This window comes from Mercenaria mercenaria, chromosome 8 (genome assembly GCF_021730395.1).
Source record: "Mercenaria mercenaria strain notata chromosome 8, MADL_Memer_1, whole genome shotgun sequence".
In the NCBI taxonomy this organism is placed as follows: domain Eukaryota; kingdom Metazoa; phylum Mollusca; class Bivalvia; order Venerida; family Veneridae; genus Mercenaria; species Mercenaria mercenaria.
In genome coordinates, this window is record NC_069368.1 from 22,738,570 (window position 1) to 22,760,379 (window position 21,810).

A 21,810-nucleotide genomic window follows, 5' to 3' on the forward strand; every position below is an offset into this window, starting at 1 on the left:
GTTCGGAATGCACCGAGAGCAATACGAAAACCTTAATTATGGATCGTGTCTAATATTTGTAAAAAAGATTTTCTTGCTGAACCATTGACAACACAACCGTAATCTAGCTTAGACATAATTAAAGTCATATAAAGTCTTAATAATACCTTGCAGTCGGCTCCCCAATCAGTATTTGAAATTACCTTTAAAAGATGTAATGACTTCAGGCATTTGGCTTTCAAATATTTTATATATGGTATAAAAGAAAGCTTTCTATCTAAGATAACACCAAGAAATTTTGCTTCATCAACAACTGATATTTTGTATCATTTAGAAAAAGTTCAGGGTCACAATGATTTTTCCGTAATTGACAAAAGTGGGCACACTGAGTTTTCTATTAGGAAAATTAAAAAAAAAATCTATAGCCCAAGTTTGAACTATATTTAAACACTGTTGTAATTAGCGTTCAATCGTACGCATATTTTTCGAACGATAACATATAAACTGCTGGTAAGGGCTATTGGTCTATAATTACTTGAGTTCGTGCTTCTTTTCCGTTTTTTTATGGGAATAACAATAGCTTCTCTCCAGGAGTCTGGAAAAATACCAGTTTTCCATGTGCTATTGCTGTTATGAAATAAATAAAATCAAGGTCACACTTGGCAGTCAGATATTAACATTACAGAAACAGTGTCTGTTTGTATCCGGTCCTGAACTCTGTCATCCAAGAAAAGATTACAACTTTACGTGGCGTAAGTTTTCCCTATTATTAGACGACGTGTCATGCGTAAAACACAGAACCTTAACTCAAAGATCACACTTCGAGATCAAAGGTCAGTAGGTTTTGTTTCTGTCCGATTGATAACTGCCATGCGAAACACAATTAAAAAAAAAAGCAGTTGGCACAAATATTCCCCTGGATGAGACATGCCATGCGCAGAACCTGTACCCCTAGATTAAAGATTAAGGTCACACTTTGAGGTCATAGTTAAACAGGACTTTTACCTGACCGGTCAGTTACTGGACACTCCATTAAGAGATTTTGATATTACTTGGAACAAATTATCATATAATAAGACAACATGTCAAGCCCAATCTCAAAGGTCAAGATCACACTTGGAAGACAAATATCAAGAGTATTTTTTCCTGTCCGGGCTGTTACTCGACACTCCATAAAAGGATTTTAATATATCTTGGCACTACTGTTCCCCATAATAAGACAACGTGTCCTGTGCAACACCCAGAACCCTATCTCAAAGGTCACGGTCAGACATAGAGGTCAAAATTCAGGTGTTGTTTTTTTTCTGTCCGGTCCATAACTGACCTACATTAAAGTATTTCGATATTGCTTGGCACAAATGTTTCCCATGATAAGACAACATGTCGTTTGCAACACCTATATCCCTAACTCAAATGTCAAGGTCACAGTCTGAGGTCGAAGGTCAGTAGGAAATTTTCCCTGTTTAGTCTATACCTCTGTCATTCAGAAAGGGATTTTAATATTACTTGACACAAATGTTCCCTAAAATGAACTTGACACAAATGTTTCCCAAAATGAGACAATGTGTTATTCGCAATAACCAAAGCCCTAGGTCAACGTCAAGGTCACATTTGAAGGTCAAAAATCAATATTGTTTTTTTCTGCCCAGGCTGCACAAATATTTCCTATAAGTTAACTTGCAATATGGGTCCAATTATAACTATTGTTCGTGTATTTTCTTCAGAATTACTTCCCTTTAATTTGATGATTTCTGTAATTTTTCTCATATTTTTCCACGATTTCGTAATGAAATGTTATCAAAATTGAAATTAAATTATCTAATATATTTAAAGATGCTATAAGCAATATAATAACTAGATTTTTATGAATGGAAATTTTGATCCAAACTTTGTGTTATAACATATTGTAATATTAGAGTACAGTATTATTTACACATGACAGATATCAGGTCGTTAGTTGCCTTCCAGTAGGGGCCTTTGTATTGTATGGCAATACTCCATTTACATGTTTCTCTTGTTTTAAGAATAATTAATAGGACTATACGATGTCATCTAAGATGATATATCGCACAGAATATATATAATTATATTATAGCTGCGAGTGTTGTTCCCTGCTCAGGGGGATATAGATGTTCATCAAGTCAGCAGTGTATACCATTGGAACAGATTTGTGACGGTATTGCTCAATGTAGCAGTAAAGACGACGAACAACTTTGCGATTTCAGTTGTCCTTATAATTGTTCATGTTCTGGGTATTCGATCAGCTGCCGAGCAGCAAACATAAAGCTAAGACAAGCGTTGGCACTACCAAAAAGCACTAGGAGTGCAGATATCAGTTTAAATCCAGAAATATATAAGCTATTAGAAGTGGACAAACTACGATTACATTTCTTGGTCAGGCTAAATGTATCCTCGTGCAGGATCAGATCTCTTAGCAAAGAGGCATTTGTTCATTTAAACAACCTCGTATCACTGGATATTGGATATAATGAAATAACAAGGTTGCCAGAACATGTATTCTCTTTTTTGAGGCACCTTCGACATCTCATTTTGATTGGTAATGTTAACCTTCGAGTTATATCCTCGACAGCATTTCATGGACTGGAAAACATTAATAGTCTGCAAATAACTGGAACAAAGCTGGAACGGATTTCTGCATACACCTTCTCCAATTTAACAGTAAAAATGATTAACATTTCATATAACAGGATACAAGAAATTGAAGATTTTGCTTTCAATAATATTTCAGTACAGAAATTAGACATGAGAGGTAATGAAATTCTAATTTTCAACAAGCACATTTTTCGCAGTGTAACTTCTCTCCGAGAACTCCATACACCTGCTTATAAATTTTGCTGTATTCGTCCATGCTACGTCAAGGAAAGTGAGTGTTACCCAAAAAGGAACGAATTTTCTTCGTGTGAAGACCTCATGAGACATCCAGTCCTTCAGGCAGTGCTATGGATAGTAGGGGTAGCAGCATTAGCTGGAAATCTTGGATCGATTATTTACCGTTTGGGTTATGACAGAGCTAGATTAAAAATCGGCTATGGTATATTTGTGACAAATTTGGCCACAGCCGACTTTCTTATGGGAGTATACCTCATTACAATTGCTGTAGTAGATTCATATTATCGGGACAGGTACTTTGAAATTACATTTTATTTAATTTATTTATGTTTATGTGAATGGTTTCTCTAATATGGTTGGTAAAGCTCCAAATACCCCATTCAGATACATGTATGCTGAATTCGATTCTAAAAGTGTTGAAAATGTGTTCCCCTTGACGTTATAATCAATTGCAACTTTTCAAAAATTATTCTTACCATACCTGTGTTAGAGATTGCAATTGTTAAGCGCAATTAATTATTGCCGGTTAGAAATCCATATACGGTTACTCATATACTTGATTTTGGCCAATTTATAGGGACCAGGGGGAACTAGTTCAAAATCTAATATATAGTAATTATAAATAAATATTTGAATAGCATAACAGATATATTTAGACGTTTTGGTCAACTTACGGTACAGTCATTTCTGTAGTTTGCTTTTTACAATATGTAGCCACATCACAAATTTTGAAGATAGTATTGCAACAGATTTTTTGGATATGTCGCAGTCATATTAAGAAATACATGCATAATCAAATAATAACTACACCATCATACAATTGTTAATAATTTACGATTAACTGTACTGCTCACACAGCAGTTGAAATATGAACGCATTGTATTAATATGTTCTTTTGAATATCAACTATTTTATTTCATTTGCAGGTATATTTTCAAGGATGAGCAATGGAGAAATAGCAAATGGTGTGTAACTGCCGGTATATTGTCTACTGTATCTTCCAAAGCGAGTGTCCTTTTCGTTTGTTTGATAACCTTAGACAGACTTTTAGTCATCAAGTATCCCTTCGGTACCGTCAGAATTGGACCTAAGAAGGCGCACATTGTTTCCTGCATCTCCTGGATATTTGCCATCGCTTTGGCTTTGGTTCCTATCATATTCACTGGCTTTTTTCAGAACAGATTTTATTCAAGATCGGGAGTATGCATCGCCCTTCCTTTAACAAGAGATAAGCCACCAGGCTGGATGTATTCGGTTGCTATATTTGTTGGCTTAAATTTTTGTACGTTTATTCTTGTGGGTTTAGGCCAGTTAGCTATTTTTATAGAGCTAAGAAAAGCAACAAGCACCATAAAGAAAACCGAGAGATCAAGAAAGCAAGATCTAAAAGTAGCAAGGAACCTCATTCTCGTTGCAACGACAGATTTCCTGTGCTGGTTTCCAATAGGTGTAATGGGTAAGAGAATTCTATATATGTAAATAGTTTATAAACAGCCATTCGCCATTAAACAAAATCAAATACAAACTTGACAGCTACAGTTATGTATGACGTTTTTATAACTCTACTCAAATAAAGTGGAGGGCGAGCTGTTGTCCACTTTTGAGTGCCTACTACGTCTGCGGTATAAATACCATTATACGTATGCGACTTCTTACCCTCACTATGTTCATCTAAGGTATAATGGCATTGAGTGGATACCCTATCTCTGGAGATGCTTACGCTTGGACAGCAGTGTTCTTATTACCACTCAACTCGGCACTGAATCCTGTTTTATACACACTCACGGCAATAATAAGAAAACAGGTACTAGATATTTTACAATTTTGATCACTTCCTCCATTTAGTAAAGATGGGTAAAAGTCTTCAATCTGTTTATACGAAAACGAGAAGCATGATCGTTTTGGAAAACATACGTATTTTGTCCGTCTGTCTGTCTGCCAGTCATGTTTCGTGTACGGAGCATAACACAATAACCATTTAAGGTTGTGACGTTAAACTTGGCACATATGTTGGTGGCAACGATACAATATGCAGAGCGAATGAATAAGTTCGGTTGGTTACAGTCAAGGTCACAAATTAAGCTCAAAGTTCAATTTGTCCCCCATATTTCGTTTTCGAAGCATAACTTAATAGTTGTTAAGGTATTGAATTTACATGGCATATTAGTATTTGGCGATGAATCGATGTGCTGAGTATATAAACTTTGCCATTAGGTCAAAGATGGAGGTATGCATCGGGAAATAGCGCTTCCGAAATTGATCAAATGTTTTGCTTTATAGCATACTTAAAACAAAATGTCACATAACACAACCTTCTTGATTTAACAGACACCGAGTTGATTATTCGCATTACATACTACGAGGGAAGTTCAATAAATAATATTACTCTGTATATAGTTTTGTAACCGGTGGTTATTTTTAAATGCGGGTTTCGGCACATAATTGAGCAATTTATTTGAAACAAAATGCCTTAAGAATGATAAAAATCGATAGATTCAGAGTAAAAATACACTCGGGTATACTGGACCATTTGATGTCCAACATGTTGAGATTGCAATTTGCAATTCCTTGATTCTACTATTCAACAACTAGAACTGTAGTTCAGTTTTCTGTTTAAACAGTTGAAACAAATCATCATCTTTACATAAACATTTGAAAACCAAAATACAAAATGATAACAGTATTAAATGGTGTGTGCATATTTTTATTCGAAACATGATAAGTTGAGTACAATAAGCCTCTTCAATTTTGTCAGGCGTGATGTTTATGATTAAAAAATCTTGTATTTTAAGTTGATACTAATTTCTTAATTCTCGATTGCGAAACAAGTTCTTACCACTTTGATTAATCACTCTCGAGACTCATTCCAGATGGAATCAACATCGAGTTTAGATATTTTAGCTGTTTTGTAAAATGAAAAACACAAAAAGTATTTCAAAACAAACTCAAACTTATCAAAGTTTGCTGTATCTCGTAGAAAAATGATAGAATTTTGTGACTATTTTGTGTTATTCTATTTTACTGCGACCCTGGATGCCCATGACAATGCTAAATAAGTTATAATTATTTTTGCTATCGTCCAGTATACCTGAGTATACCTCACTCAAATGATTATATCTTTACTTTGCATCTACCGTTTTTTTATATTCATATGGCATTTTGTTCCCAATAAATTTCCCTAAAATGTGCTAAACACCGCATTCAAAAATAGACACCGGTTATGGAACTACTCACGGAGTAACATTATTTATTGAACGCCCGTCGTAATTCGCCATCGTTTGTGCCCTAATGCAATTCTTCCCCAGAATGTATAACCTTTTCCGGTCCAGGCGTGTATAAAACAAAGGGGCGTGACAACCTACCGTTTGGCGCCGTAAATGCGCAAAGAAACAGTTCTATAATATTTGATATGAATTGTACAATAAAAGACATATTAGAATCAAAATGATTTATATCAAATCCGTGTCTGAAGACTATTTATACACTCCGGCAGTTATAGGTCATAGGAAATAATCTCACTCTGACTGCCCCTCATGGATTTTTTTCGTCCGACGTATAACCGCCCATCGTGTATATATAGTTTAAAAACACGGTTTGCAATGAATTATTTCTTCAATCAGCTAGGTCATTCACTTATAGCTTGTGACCGATCATTGGAGTGTGTAAACAACGAGAATCTAAGCAAAGACAAATGGCAGACAGTATGTTCAAATACTGGCTACTTAAAACGATAATATCGTTTCATAAAATATTTAAAAATGTTTATTTCTCGAATGAAAGCAATAACAGTAATGCATAAAGCAATTTGCGATTCAAGTGTGGTTGTAAATATACTTGATAAAGAGATATGACATCAAATTTATTATTCTACCTTCTAACATGTTCTATCAAATATAATTTCCTTTTCCTACAAATGTACATAATTATCTTTAAGCTTTCTGTTAACCGTCTCATGGTCCGATATTTATCACAACTATGTAAAGTGTGTACATTAGGTTTGTCCTTTATGCTGACTTCAAAAATTAAAAGGTATTTCCAATATTAATAAGTAGAACTAAGGTAAGTAAGAGTTGTGTTTTGTTACTATTTGAAATGCAGTATTATGGACTTCCTCAGTATTTAAACTTAAATTTTGTAATTACCAGCTTTATAAATATGATACTTTCTATACCTGTAGTTCGTTTCTGCCATTTTCCGTTATACCCAAAGAAGTCTGGTTCAAATATATTGTATGCAAACTATGTTATTAACATGCACCTATGGATAAAGCAGTTTTAGGCACAGTTGATTGTGCGGTACAATGTGGTAGAAGGCGCTTCCTTATACAGCGGACATGAAACGGCAACTCTATATGTCGCATTTTCTAGATTACTTCATTTGTTATCTATATTCTGGTGTATATCGTTTTGTTTGGTGGAAACTTTTATACAGTGTTATCAATTGTATTTCTGATTTAATAATTACAGAAATTCAACCCAAGTACTGAGGAGCAGAACAGAACAGAACTTCAAAAGGGTAAGCTATTTCATTCAGGAATGCATGCAGATAAGAAATTGTAAATCTGCATAATAAAATCATCAACAAGGAACGTCTATCTTCTTTAGCATTTGTTTAATAAAACAAATCTCTCAGTGGATAGGTATATAATGACCACACGAAATATAGAACTGGAACGTGAAGGCGATATATAGCAGTAAATAAAATCTATAAGACGATCCTTTGGAAACATAGAATGCAACCAAGTAAAACGATTCTTGTTCTGCCTTTGCGACCAGTGCAGACCAAGATCAGCGTGCACATATTCTGCAGTGTTCGCTATTCAGACAGTAAATTTTCGGTAAACATGCCTTTGATTAACAAGTGGCACTGCCCAATTTGAAAGATTAGCCAATCCATTTTAGAAATTTAGCAGGGTAAGCGTTAATCTAACTGAATTTTAATAATTATGAATAGTTTATCTCTCCACCTTAGTAATTATAGTTTTCATATCAGTTTTAAAAGTCCCTTTAAAAAAAAGAAATCAGTGATACTTTCATTGAAATATCCTTTAGAGGACATGCATTGAACGTAGTTAATTAAGAAATGAAATTATTTCTTTCTGTAGTTATTTTAGTAAAATGTGTGATGAATAGGCTCCTGACACGTTTTTATTTCATTAAAAGCATTATAAAATTGGATATTGAAGTCTAAACTCCTTCTTTTTAAAGCTTTGTGAACTATTCAACCTGTCCGTTGTAACAGTTTTATTTATAAAGGATATTTATAAATGAGCGTTTAGAGTTCTGAAATCGTTCCATTTCTTCTAGGAAATTCTTACATACAAATTGTTCATTCTCACCTTCAGAGATTGGTTCAGCAATCCTTCAATATCACAACTGTGGTAGATCTATGGGAATTATATGGGGACCATTGAAAGGAACACACAGCGTGCAAGACGTGCTTACAAAAGAAGGGAGCATTCCTGCTGTAGCTGCTGCTGCGATAAGTCTAAAACTTTCAAAGTATTTGACCATGCTTCATGACTCTTCCATCGCTGTTGATCAAATATCGGACAGAAACACTTACATTCGAATGGATAGGAAGAAGGTATGAAAAATAAAGTATTTACTGACATCTACAAGTATACTAGAAGTGTTCTTATCTCTCAAAAATCTGTCTTCAAAAGCAACAAAACGAAACAAACTTCAAAAGAGTATACTGTTTTGAATGAATTTATCGTCTTTGATAAACCAAATTGTTATCCCTTGCTTTTATTGTTTTCAGAAGCAAATTGTCAGTTTGGCACTCGATTGGAAGTTATTCATGACAGACGACAAAGAAAAGATACAAAACAATATTTACGAGTTTGGTATTCTTCTGCGACGACTTACTTCGAGAAGGAACTGAGAATAATTCTTCTTACTTTGATACAGTAGAAGAGTGATAATAGACTTTTTCTTTATGTATGTTTTGAACTATATGTGACATATTTAGATTTATTCCTTTATTCTGTCGGTACTTTTATACATTTCTTTTGCCTACTTTGTAATTTGTGTGTTTTGTATATTTCAATTTTATAGGTATTTTATACGATAAATTAGATTGTATTTGATATAAACTGTTTATTCTTTACCATATTTTCTCTTACAAGCAGTATTCAGTTTACAAAAGTGATCATACAATATATTTTGTATTGGATTCAAAATATTCTATTAAGGACACCGTCGCCCGAACGAATCTCAACGCCAGTAAACGATTGACGCAGCGTCGTGTCAGTGTACGTATTGATTATCAAATGTTTCAGTCACCTGAAATGGAAATGCCAGTTTGAATTGATTTCCTTTTTAAAGAGAAAATGAGAATAAAATAAAAAGTTCATTTAATATCTTCTTGTACAATATCTATTGGACTATTCATATTTCAGAATGGCGACTTGTCAAAATATATCACCGTATTGTACAGAACAATGTAAATAATTTATTAGTCTTGACTTTTATTCAATTGTATGATTTTACCTAACACTGTATTGTATTGACTTATATTCACTTGACTTGTATTGCACTACATTGTATTTTTGTTGTTGTGTTCAATTGTGTTGCGTTCAATTGTGTTGTGTTGACTTGTTTTGTGTTGTGCTGTCTTTTGATCAGTTTTATTTTATTTTAGTTTATTCCAGTTTTGTATTGTATTGTATTGTATTGTTGCTAGCTAGAAAAAAGCATAAAGAGCTCATGACGAGGTTTTAGTGTCGATGCATGTACTTTGTTCGTCAATATAGTCATTAATTGGTGTGTTGAAGCTTCATAGTAACATGCCCACAATCTATAAAAATACGACATTTTTTGCTAATTTTCATTCTAGCATCTGTAGTCATTCCAAATCCTAATCATATTAGTTAGAGAGGTCTAAGGTATCGTGCCCATTATTTCCTAATGTTTACATTCTTGCCCCTGCAGTACAAACAATCAACTCGGCTTGCATTTTTGGTGTCGTGGTATAGATATAGTCCGGCTAACGACCAGATAATCTTTTTAAATTAAAATAAATAATCTTAAAAATGTTCATTGTTTCGCCTTTCTTCTCTGATCAGAATTTCCTTTCATATTTTGTAGCTCTGATTATTCCCTCTGTTTGATTAGAAAGCGAACATAACTATATAATGTTTGAATGGCTTCAAGGGTAAACCCCTTTGGACCAATACGGACTAGGTCTAGATATGATACTTTTTGTCAACAGGCTATGAGTTTTACTACTTTCTTTTGTTTTGTTACGGTCTTTACAATAAGAGAAAATATACAAGTATGACGATTATAAAGATTCTCGGATTTTGCCTGACTTAGTATAGTTCATTGCCCTTGATAGAACTCTGTTTAGAATATTGACACTATATTATTATGCATTTGTATTCACTTGAATTGTAGTTAACCATGCTGTATTTTATTTTTTGTGTTTCATTGTGTTTTGCTGTGTTGCACTGCACTGCACTGTATTACATTGTATTGTACATTTTTTTGGCATTTTTTTTTACCTGAGTATCGCCGATGTCTTGAGAAGAAAGCGAACGTTATTGTATAATATTTGAATTGCTTCAGGGGTTATCTCCTATGAATCTAACATAGATTCTGAAGACAGACTAGGTGTAGATATGACGCTTTTTGTTTTATTACGCTTTTTATGATATTTATTTAGAAAAAAAACAAACAGATCTGTCGATCAAAGAGATGATCGGACATTGTTTGACAAATTAAAGTTTAATGTCCGCCCATGATAAAACTAGGATATATTTTATACTTGCTATAGTATGGGTGCAATGTGTATTCCTAAATCCAAATTGAAACATTTATTCTGTAACTATATTCTAAGTTTATTTATTTTGTTGGGTTTAAATCATGTCATGCTTATTTATGCTTACTTATATATTTTTAATTTGCAATTTCACATTGATTTATTTAAACATGTCCAAATGAACTCATTATATGAGACGTGCCATGAGAAAGGTTTGCGACCAGCATGGATCCAGACCAGCTTGCACATCCGCGCAGTCTGGTCAGGATCCATGCTGTTCGCTAGCAGTTTCTCCAAATCCGATAGGCTTTAAAAGCGAACAGCATGGATCCTGACCAGACTGCGCGGATGCGCAAGCTGGTCTGGATCCATGCTGGTCGCAAACCCACTATTTTGGTTTTCTCATGGCACGGCTCAATTATATATATTTGTTTTTAAACCTCTGTAAATAAAACATATTAAAGGTGGGCAGTCTCGATTAGGAAACTTGTCCTTATTTCGTATTAATTTTTATTCTATTTGTAATGAATGATTCTTTCATGGCTGTGGGTACAGATGGGAATTTCCGGACTCGAGGCTAACTGTTTAGGCGGAAACGAGGCATAATCCAACAGTTACCCGAGAGCCGGATATTCCCGTCTGCACCTATAATCAGTGACAGAATCTTTTTCTTGCATACCGATTTCAAATGATAATAATAATGATAAAAGCAATCGAATGGCTTTCTTTTTCGAACTATTTCTTATAGCAGCGTATTTAAACAAAACGCGGGAAACCAACGTCCGTAAACAGGAAAGACATAATGACATTTCGAAGACAAATAACAATGTCTAGTTCCGGTTTTATTTTATCAGTTGCAACGTAAGGTTATGAATTTTTGATAAAATAACGTGAATCGAGACATATACTGTCAGGAACAAAGAGGAGCTGTCAAGGTACTGGATTTTCATTCCGTTGTTTTGAAATAAAATATAAATTGCTACATAATTCTTCTACATACATGTAGTTCGTAATACGTCATTTATTGCACGAGATTCATCTTACACCCCGGGATGTAAGATGGAGTTTTTCAGCACCGGTGAAATCCCTAGAAATCCCAATCTGGTATGTAAGAAGAGAAAATGACGCGTTTTTATATTAATAAATGTCTTTTATAAAAGTGCATTTACTTTATCTTGAATTGAATCATTATATGAATATTCAAACTGTTTCTGTTAGGAACTTAAGAAAGTTTCTTAAAATCTTATTGACCGCCTTATTATTCGTTGAATTGACTTTCTAGAAACTTTTTTTTTTATATTTTTTTAACATTTTCTTATTTTGCATATTGTGTATTACAGTTTGAAATTGTATAACCTTTTAGTATACATGTACCAGATCCGAAGTTTCAGGGTCAGGTAGTAAATGTAGTAAAGCTGATTACATCTCCGTGGACATTCACCAAACAAACCCTGCAACATCCGTTAATAGATTATTTTGACATTGCTGTGCTTTCTCTTATTTCTAATGGAAATGTTCAACTGCACTTAGTGACCAACGATCTAAAGCACCTTAAACGACTTATGCTCATGCACATCTTTAAGATCATCATCATCAAATCTAAAGAATCTAGCATAAACCTGTCTACATTTATGAAAACCGTCCCGTTCTTTCGCACTATCCTGTTCACGCAGTCTTTGTCTGTATCATTCTTGCATTGACCTCTCTATGAAGATATGCGTTTTAACTCCACAACTTCAGGGTCTTGATTTTACATTTTTCACAAAAGCAGCACTTTGACTAAGGAAATATCTGAGCTCTTGTCGCCTAAAAACTGATATTATTTTCCATAAAATTCCTTCTTTCTCCTGATAACTATAGAACCTCTTTTCAATGGGAAAGTAGCATGTAAAAAGTTATGTAACAGCATAATAATGACACATTTCTCAGATGACTTGACAGGCTAAACGACTTGTCACGGGAAAAATGTAATCACATAAAGAGGTCAATTGTCTTATACGACTAGACAGGCATAACCACATAAAAAGATAAAACTATCTTATATAACTGTCTGACTAGCAGCCTGTTGCTGTTAATAGTTATGACACCACATAACGAGGTCAACTTTCCATAATGTATGTCTGGATAAGTTGGATTTGCAATAAATTCTCGGAGCGGCTTTAAAACATTGGCCTTAATAGGTTTGCTTGATATTAATATTTGTACCACTGTTTATGTTATATATCTATTTAGATTACTTTCTTCGTGTATAAATTTCCAAAATGCTGCCATATTCAGGCCCGGATCCAGGGCCGGGCCGAGGGGACCCGTGCCCTCTCACCCCTCCAGTTGGCTTAGAACTGACCTATACTAATCAAAAATAACCTACTATTTTGGCAAAGGAATATTTATTCTAAAACTTTAGACCTAGAAACGCACCAGAGGCCACCATGTCATACCTGTATATCAAAAATTTCCAGGGGGACAGCCCCCTGACCCGCTAAAATGAGGGTAGTACAGCCACCAATAAATGCACCAGAGGCCAACATTTCATACCTGCATTTCAAAACAAAATCAAGGGGGAGAACTCCCTGACCCTCCCCCTAACCCCAATATGGGCCAAGGCACCCCTCCAAGGTGACATCTTTATTCTAGACTGGTGCCCCCCCCCCTCCCCCACCCCTAGCCAAAAATTTCCGGATCCGGGCCTGATATTTATCTCAGTGTGAAATATTATTATTTCTCTGTATTTTTGACAAATTATAAATTAAAACCTTAAAATAAAACATCAATTGACTTATCTGAGATTCATTCAAGTTTAGGTTGACATTTTGGAATGGTTGTAATCTCTTTTCTTACCTGAATAAAAGTCTGAAAAAAATGGGATGTTTTGTCATAATTCTTTTTAAAGCTAACGAGTAAACCTCATCTACAATTATTGCATCCTGCTACGTTATTTTGAACATCTTAACAGAAGTTTAGTATATGAGAACCGCTTAGCATTTGAGTATCACCATTTTTCCTTGAATATTTACTGCCTTCAGATCACAATGTTATTACCTTCATGATTTTACAAATATAAGCCACCAAATGCGATAAGTTTACTAGAAGAAACACACACACACACACACACACACACACACACACACACGCACACACACACACACAAAACCCCTTTCTAATTATAATGAACCAAGTGTGCCAGACTGTCACAAAATACGCCCGTCATCGAACTTGGCCTAATTCAAGAGGCATAATCCAAGAGTGACCTGGGCGATTTGGGTGGTTATCGTACTTGGCCGATATATTATCGCACAAACATTGTCAGCAAGTTTAGTAAAGATAAAATGAAAACCGTTCAACTTAGAGAACGGAAAAGGCTAAATACTCAGTTTTTCGGGTAATTTAAGGGCCATAATCCAAGAATGCCTGGGGCAATTTGGCTGGTTATCAAATTTAGCCGAGATATTATGCCCACAAACATTGTCAGCAAGTTTGATGAAGATCGGATGAAAACAGTTTGGACTTAGAGAGCGGACAAAGCTGAATGTACAGTTTTTCATGTAATTCAAGGGCCATAACCCAAGAGTGCCTGGGACGATTTGGTTGGTTACCGAACTTGGCCGAGATATTATAGCAACAAACATTGTCAGCAAGTTTAGTGAAGATCCGATAAAAATGTTCGATTTAGAGAGCGGACATGCTTTGGACACCGCCCGCCGCCACCCACCGCCAAAGGTGTTCACATAATACGCCCCGCTCTTTCAGAGACGGGCGTATAAAAAGTAAGAGCTGTTTATAAACTGAAAGTAAAAGCGAATAAAAACGAGTTCTCAGTAAGATTGTTGAATATACATAATGCTATCACAACCACAACATGAACAAGGGGTCTTATCTATGTTTTCATTATGGGAATGTAATATGAATTTTGATATATGAAAATCACCATGATCAAAGAAACTGAACTATTTTAAAAAGCATGTTTTACCAAAAGTTGCATTTGTTTCACTACATGTACCCATGTTGTACTGTATATGTGTGATGCTCCATAAGTCCAACACTGCCGTGTTTATTAACATCAGGAATACATCAGCAACTTTGAACACATATAAACCGATAATTTCAGTAATGAATACAATCTTACCTTCCGTAAATATCAAAACAACGCATTAAAATGTAAAATCCTCTGTCTTGAAACCACCTTAGTCCATCGAAACCCCAAAACTATCCTAGCTTTAATGTTACTTAATGTTCTGTGTAATCTTGGTAACGTATGTTTCATAATATATGATTCATTTCATCTTTGTAATGCTGTAAAAAACTTACTAAGTGCTTTGCAATGCCAATAAGCATGATTTATGTATTAGCCTGGAACAATAATATACGACATATAAATTTGAATAGGTGAACCTAGTAAGAAGAGGTGGTCTAGTGGATGAAGTGCCGGCTGCTCAATCCAGGGAATGTGGGTTCGATACCCCACTGGGGTCACGACCATGACCTCTCATATGGCACCAGTATTGGTTTTTCCAGGAAGCGGACTGAAGAGTGGTTTCAAACAGCTTGACGCTTTCATTACAATCGAGCTTAAACAAATTAGTATAAACTAAAACCTAGGTAACGTATATTTGATTCTTAGATACCCTCAAGTTCTGTATTTAATTTGAATGAAAGTCAAAAATATTCAGACTGCGTACATACTGTAACCAAGTCTACTGTTAATTATCAATATGCTATCTTCTGAAGCAGAAGCCATACAAATTGCTATCAAATCTATGACTATGCTATATTTACAGTGATGCTGAAAGAGGCACCATTGTTTTATTGTAGTTTGTCGACATCCTGTAATTGAATAGTAACAGGGTTAAGTCCAACAAACTTATAACGTTAATGTGTGCATGTTCAGTAAACATAGCTTATTTCAATTAAAAGCATACAAATGCAATTTTTGGAGTATTTTCAATGTTGCTAATACTTTAAGGTGGAAAATTTCAGTGGTGACTGTTACGTATGTTATATTTTAAAGTATCTTTATGAAATAAAGGTCAACATTATACATGTAAGCTTACATTGACATCTGAAATAGAAGAAAACTATTGGTACACAAAACTTTTCTGTATAAAACACAAATAGGCTTGATTTATTGAGAAACAGCATGTGATTTATATTACACATTACACGTTGTCTATAACCTAAACTGATTGAAATATTTTATATTTCCTCATGAAAATATATAAAATTGTGAATCTTAACACAATTATTTGATGATGTCTTATTAAAAAAATGCAGTAATTTTGATAATTTTACGGGTTATTTAAAATGGCAAAAATGTAGCTCAGGTGGGTGGGGTATTTCAACCCCTAAACTTTAGAAGAATTCGTCACAATTTGGAAAACATTGTTACAGTGAACCTTTAATTGATTTAGAATAGTTAGATAAGCAAAACTCTAATATCTGGAAGTCAATATTGAAACAATCTATTAAGAATTCGTGTGTAGCCAACAATACTTTCAAATAGAGAGAATTCCGCATTTTTCATACACAATGTTTACTAAAATGAGTATAATTTTCATTTGACATAAGGTAGAAAGCGACATCCGGTTTTAAACAATCCCGGAATGAATGTATTAATGGCTGAAGTGGATGAACCTTTGCCTAATTTCTTGGTTACGAAATCGAAAAACTAGAGGACTTACAGAAACTGGCCCACAGACCAAATAACAATCTGTTCATCCAATCAAAAACAACGATTTTTCACGATTTTAAAATTTTAAAGAATTTAATGATTTTTGTTACATACATGTCTAGTTATCCGAAGCCAGTTGTATTGTTATCATTAGTGTGCTTTTAGTGTTTTACAAACATGAATGAGTTGTCTTGCTCTGCACATACATATTATGTCTGTGTTTATTGTACATATTTTATATGAATTAATCTTGTCGATATTTTTATTTTATTATGGAATTGTACTCAACTTAGTAATACATTTAGGGCAAAGATGAGAACTCGTCTTTCTTGATTTTAGAATGTATATATAGGATGTCTAGAGTATTTGAGACGCACCATGAAAAAAACAACATAGTGCGTTTGCGACCAGCATGGATCTAGACCAGCCTGCGCATCCGCTAACGGTTTCTCTAATTGCAATAGGCTTCGAAGCCAAACAGCATGGATCCTGACCAGACTGCGCGGATGTATGCTGGTTGCAAACGCACTATGTTGGTTTTTTTTCATGGTGCAGCTGATTTTTTTAAATCTCTTTTACTATTGTCTCCTACATCTCAAATGTGAGTGGCAATGAACTATTATATTACATAATCTTAATGTAGATTGTCATTACTGTACATTGATGAGACAAAATAAATATTTACTGCAAATGTACCTATGTTACTGTATTCAATGTTCATATATGCAAATTACATATCTGTTGCAGAGATAGCCCCATAAAAGGTTAACTTATCAATGATAATTGAGCATTCATCTGAAAATAAATCTTTACTTGTTTACACACTTACTTACATTATTTACTTATAACTTTGAAAATACAGAAATTGAAGCATACTATTTGTTCAAATTGTTTCTTTTCCATTTAACAAGCCGAAAGTAGAATTGTTCTCTAAAACAAAAAGATGCATTTCTTGTAGGCATATACGATTCTTCATGTAAGGTCCAGATGGCTTCCGAAATTACAAAATCTGCCAGTCTGACACACAAAATAACCCATAGGGTTTCTATCTCTTGAACTATCCGAGAAAACAGTTTCAAAAATGTACATTTTAAGTCCCAATATTAGCTATATTTCAACGCAAAAATATTATCACGTAGCCAACGAGAGACGAAAAGTCTTTCCTAATTAATGCTCTGGTTCACAAAAAGCATCTCAATATTTAGACGTTTGAAGATCATGGGTTGGTTTCCATCTGATAAAAGAGAACCACCCTAAAGCATTTCAGCCAAGCAATATCAATAGAATATGTTTAAGGAATAAAAAATATGTGCCTATATTTTATCAGTTAATAAAATATGGCCAGAAGTTCGAATGCGTAATAATTAAATCACGAGTGCGTAGCACGAGTGATTTAATATTGGCATCCGAACGACTGATTCATGTATAGGCGATTTCGCTATATGTTTATATAGCAACTGCTGCGGATCGTGTTAGAATTGTATTTATAAAAAATGTTTCTGTACTCATTTAATTTAAAAAATTGCAGTTTTAAGATTGGGAAAGGCTGTAGCCATTTTGCCCAAAACCGTGACGTCAACGACTCTCTGTCACGATTGTTTTGTATGGGAGAATGGCGGAAGCAATGGAAAATACAAAGTTGACTCACGAAATCACATATATTCATGTGACAATAAAACACTTACACAAATTAAACGTTGATTTAGTTATGTATATAGTTGAATTGTGTTACTGAGTTTGTAAGATTATAAGATGTACGTATACTAGTATATGAATTAAATCATTCGCTCATTTAACAGGGAGTCCCTATCGGCAGTTTAAACGAGAAAAAATGTGTTGTCTGGTGCAATATGGAGAAAATTTGCAAACATGTTTTCAAGAAACATTAAATTTCTTCAAAGTATGTGGTTTTTTTTTCTTTATCTATAGCTATATCGATTATGATTATGCCATGGCAAGATTAATCATCCATCACCGACTTCTTACCTTGAGTGTCTTTGCTGGCCAAGATATTTAAAGGACAATGGGGGCAATGGAGAAATACTTTTCTCAGCTCACATTTTTTGTTTACTTTTCTTATATAAATAGTGTAGATTCAGTCTCAATTACGTTTTGGATCGATGCAGTATCATTAGTTCTTGATAGAAGCACCAAATCCCCTATCGCCAGTTTATTTTACGTACAAGGCATGTTTTGGGTCTGTACGGTCGATTTGAAAAAAGTTTTGTATCTGTTTGGTGCTATCTATATCAATAACATTCATGCTGAGGCAAGATTTATTATCGATCCCGACTGCTAGCCATTGTTCAATAATTGATAAGTTTAGGACTTATCGGAGGGCCAGCGGTGAGCTACAACTACTGAGGTCTTTCCAAGCTCACTTTCTGTTTGATACGTTTTGGATAGTTGCAATATCAGTAGTTAATCGTTCGAACACTTAACACCTCGTAGAAATTATCTATTTTAGTTAAGGGTAGCTGGTTTAAGACGATTTTGTATTTACTCGAGATTGTCCTTACGGAATATCGTTCTGACAAAGTTAGTAACTCCCACAGACCAAATGAACTTATTGCTACTTTTTCAACTTCTGAAAGTTAACAATCGGAAACCATTCGTAGTTTAATTTTAAATGACAGCACTTGTGTGTGTATCGTGCAAATTATTCTTTGACTTAACGATGAGTCGGTATCTAGCAACACGAAAATTGAACAGAATTTTCGTGTAAAATAATTCTTTCTTTCTATGATTTGGTGATGCTAGATACGGACTCATCGTAAAATTGATATGAATTTTATTTTCAAATAAAAAAAAACAATTTAGAAATTGTAGATATCCAGAATGCAAGCCAATGAGTAAGTTATAGTAATTGTATATTTATGTAAATAGTGCTTGGATAGGAGCAGTATAGCAATATATTCGCCTATGCTGCATTGATTTACACTGGTATTCGTTGTCACAGGTGGGTAGTTTCATTCTGTTTTTGTTAATTATTTCCATTTAACTCTTAGTTTAGATGGGTTTCCGAGTTTTCAACTTTCTGCTCACTTTAGAATGATTTCCTAGTTTTCAGAAGTTCCGGTTAATGAGACATTTTAGGCTCGATCCGGTTAGTTTAAGATTTTCCTTTTAGTTAAGATGGGTTTCCGAGATTTCCGAAGTTCCGGTAAGTTTCAGATGTTACAGTTAGATAAGATGTGTTTCCAAGCTTTCAGAGGTTTGGGTTTCAGCGTTTTCAGATGTTCCGATCAGTTTAGATTGATTTCCAGCGGTTCTGGTCAATTAAGGTAGATTTGCAAGTTTTCAAAGGCTCTGGTAGTTAAGATGAGTTTTCGGTGTTCCGGTCAGTTTAGATCGGTTTCAGAGTTTTCAGAGATTCAGGTCAGTATGGATGAGTTCCAAAGTATTCAAAGGTTTCGGTCAGTTTAAATGGGTTTCCAAGTATTCAGAGGCTCAGGTCAGTTTAGATCGGTTTTCCAAGTATTCAGAGGTTCAAGTCATTTTAGATGGGTTTCAAAGCATTCAAATGTTTCGGTCAGTTTAAATGGGTTTCCAAGTATTCAGAGGTTCAGGTCATTTTAAATGGGTTTCCAAGTATTCAGAAGTTCAGGTCATTTTATACTGGTTTCCAAGTATTCAGAGATTCAGGTCATTTTAAATGGGTTTCCAAGTATTCATAGGTTCAGGTCATTTTAGATGGGTTCCAGTGGATTTACAAGTATTCGGAGGTTCAGGTCATTTTAGATGGGTTCCAAGTATTCCTAAGTTCTAGTCATTTTAGATTGGTTTCCAAGTATTCAGAGGTTCAGGTCATTTTAAATGGGTTTCCAAGTATTCAGAAGTTCAGGTCATTTTAGATGGGTTTCCAAGTAGTCAGAACTTCAGGTCATTTTAGATGGGTTCCAATGGATTTACAAGTATTCGGAGGTTCAGGTCATTTTAGATGGGTCCCAAGTGTTCCTAAGTTCTGGTCATTTTAGATGGGATTCCAAGTATTCAGAGGTTTAGGTCAGTTTAGATTGGATTACAAGTACTCAGAGGTTCAGGTCAGTATAGATGGGTTTCCAAGTATTCAGAGGTTCAGGTCAGTATAGATGGGTTTCCAAGTATTCAGAGGTTCAGGTCAGTTTAGACTGGTTTCCAAGTATTAAGAGGTTCATGTCATTTTAGATTTGTTTCCTAGCAGTCAGAGGTTCAGGTCAGTATAGATGGGTTTCCAAGTATTCATAGGTTCATGTCATTTTAGATGGGTTTCAAAGTATTTAGAGGTTCAGGTCATTTTAGATGGGATTCCAAGTATTCAGAGGTTCAGGTCAGTATAGATGGGTTTCCAAGTATTCAGAGGTTCAGGTCAGTATAGATGGGTTTCCAAGTATTCAGAGGTTCAGGTCAGTATAGATGGGTTTCCAATTATTCAGAGGTTCAGGTCAGTATAGATGGGTTTCCAAGTATTCAGAGGTTCAGGTCAGTATAGATGGGTTTCCAAGTATTCAGAGGTTCAGGTCAGTATAGATGGGTTTCCAAGTATTCATAGGTTCAGGTCAGTATAGATGGGTTTCCAAGTATTCAGAGGTTCAGGTCAGTATAGATTGGTTTCCAAGTATTCAGAGGTTCAGGTCATTTTAGATGGGTTTCCAAGTAGTCAGAGGTTCAGGTCAGTTCAGATTGCTTTCCAAGTATTCAGAGGTTCAGGTCATTTTAGATGGGTTTCCAAGTAGTCAGAGATTCAGGTCAGTTTAGATTGGTTTTCAAATATTCAGAGGTTCAGGTCAGGTTAGACTGGTTTCCAAATATTCAGAGGTTCAAGTCAGTTTAGATGGGTTTCCAAGCGTTCAGAGGTTCTGGTCATTTTAGATGGGTTTCCAAGTATTCAGAGGTTCAGGTCAGTTCAGATTGGTTTTCAAGTATTCAGCTGTTCAGGTCAGTTTAGATCGGTTTCCAAATATTCAGAGATTCAGGTCAGTTTAGATTGGTTTTCAAATATTCAGAGGTTCAGGTCAGGATAAACTGGTTTCCAAATATTCAGAGGTTCAAGTCAGTAAAGATGGGTTTCCAAGTATTCAGAGGTTCAGGTCAGTTCAGATTGGTTTCCAAGTATTCAGCTGTTCAGGTCAGTTTAGATCGGTTTCCAAATATTCAGAGATTCAGGTCAGCTTAGATTGGTTTCCAAATATTCAGAAGTTCAGGTCAGTTTAGATTGGTTTCCAAATATTCAGAGGTTCAAGTCAGTTTAGATTGGTTTCCAAGTATTTAGAGGTTCAGGTCATTTGAGATGGGTTTCCAAGTATTTAGAGGTTCTGGTCATTTTAGATGGGTTTCCAAGAATTCAGAGGTTCAGGTCATTTTAGATTGGTTTCCAAGTATTCATAGGTTCTGGTCATTTTAGATGGGTTTCCAAGTATTCATAGGTTCTGGTCATTTTAGATTGGTTTCCAAGTATTCATAGGTTCTGTGTGTTTATGCGTGTGTGTTTACGCACGCGAGCGCGTGTGTGTATGCGTGCGCACGTGTGTTTGTGTTTGTCTTCTGTACGTATGTGTTTGTGCTGCAGTGGT

The 21,810-nt window shown here is 34.9% G+C and overlaps 1 protein-coding gene across 1 annotated transcript in view; it reads left to right on the forward strand.

Moving 5' to 3' along the window:
- The window catches only part of LOC123522896 (uncharacterized), a 131,643-nt gene extending 120,847 nt beyond the window's left edge, over positions 1 to 10,796 (forward strand). The window contains exons 15-20 of the mRNA XM_053549070.1: positions 2,075 to 3,122; positions 3,756 to 4,285; positions 4,506 to 4,633; positions 7,296 to 7,344; positions 8,174 to 8,415; positions 8,593 to 10,796. Coding sequence (XP_053405045.1) covers positions 2,075 to 3,122; positions 3,756 to 4,285; positions 4,506 to 4,633; positions 7,296 to 7,344; positions 8,174 to 8,415; positions 8,593 to 8,715 — 2,120 coding nt within the window. The 3' untranslated portion in view covers positions 8,716 to 10,796. The remainder of the gene's footprint in view (positions 1 to 2,074; positions 3,123 to 3,755; positions 4,286 to 4,505; positions 4,634 to 7,295; positions 7,345 to 8,173; positions 8,416 to 8,592) is intronic.
- Positions 10,797 to 21,810: the final 11,014 nt, after the last annotated feature.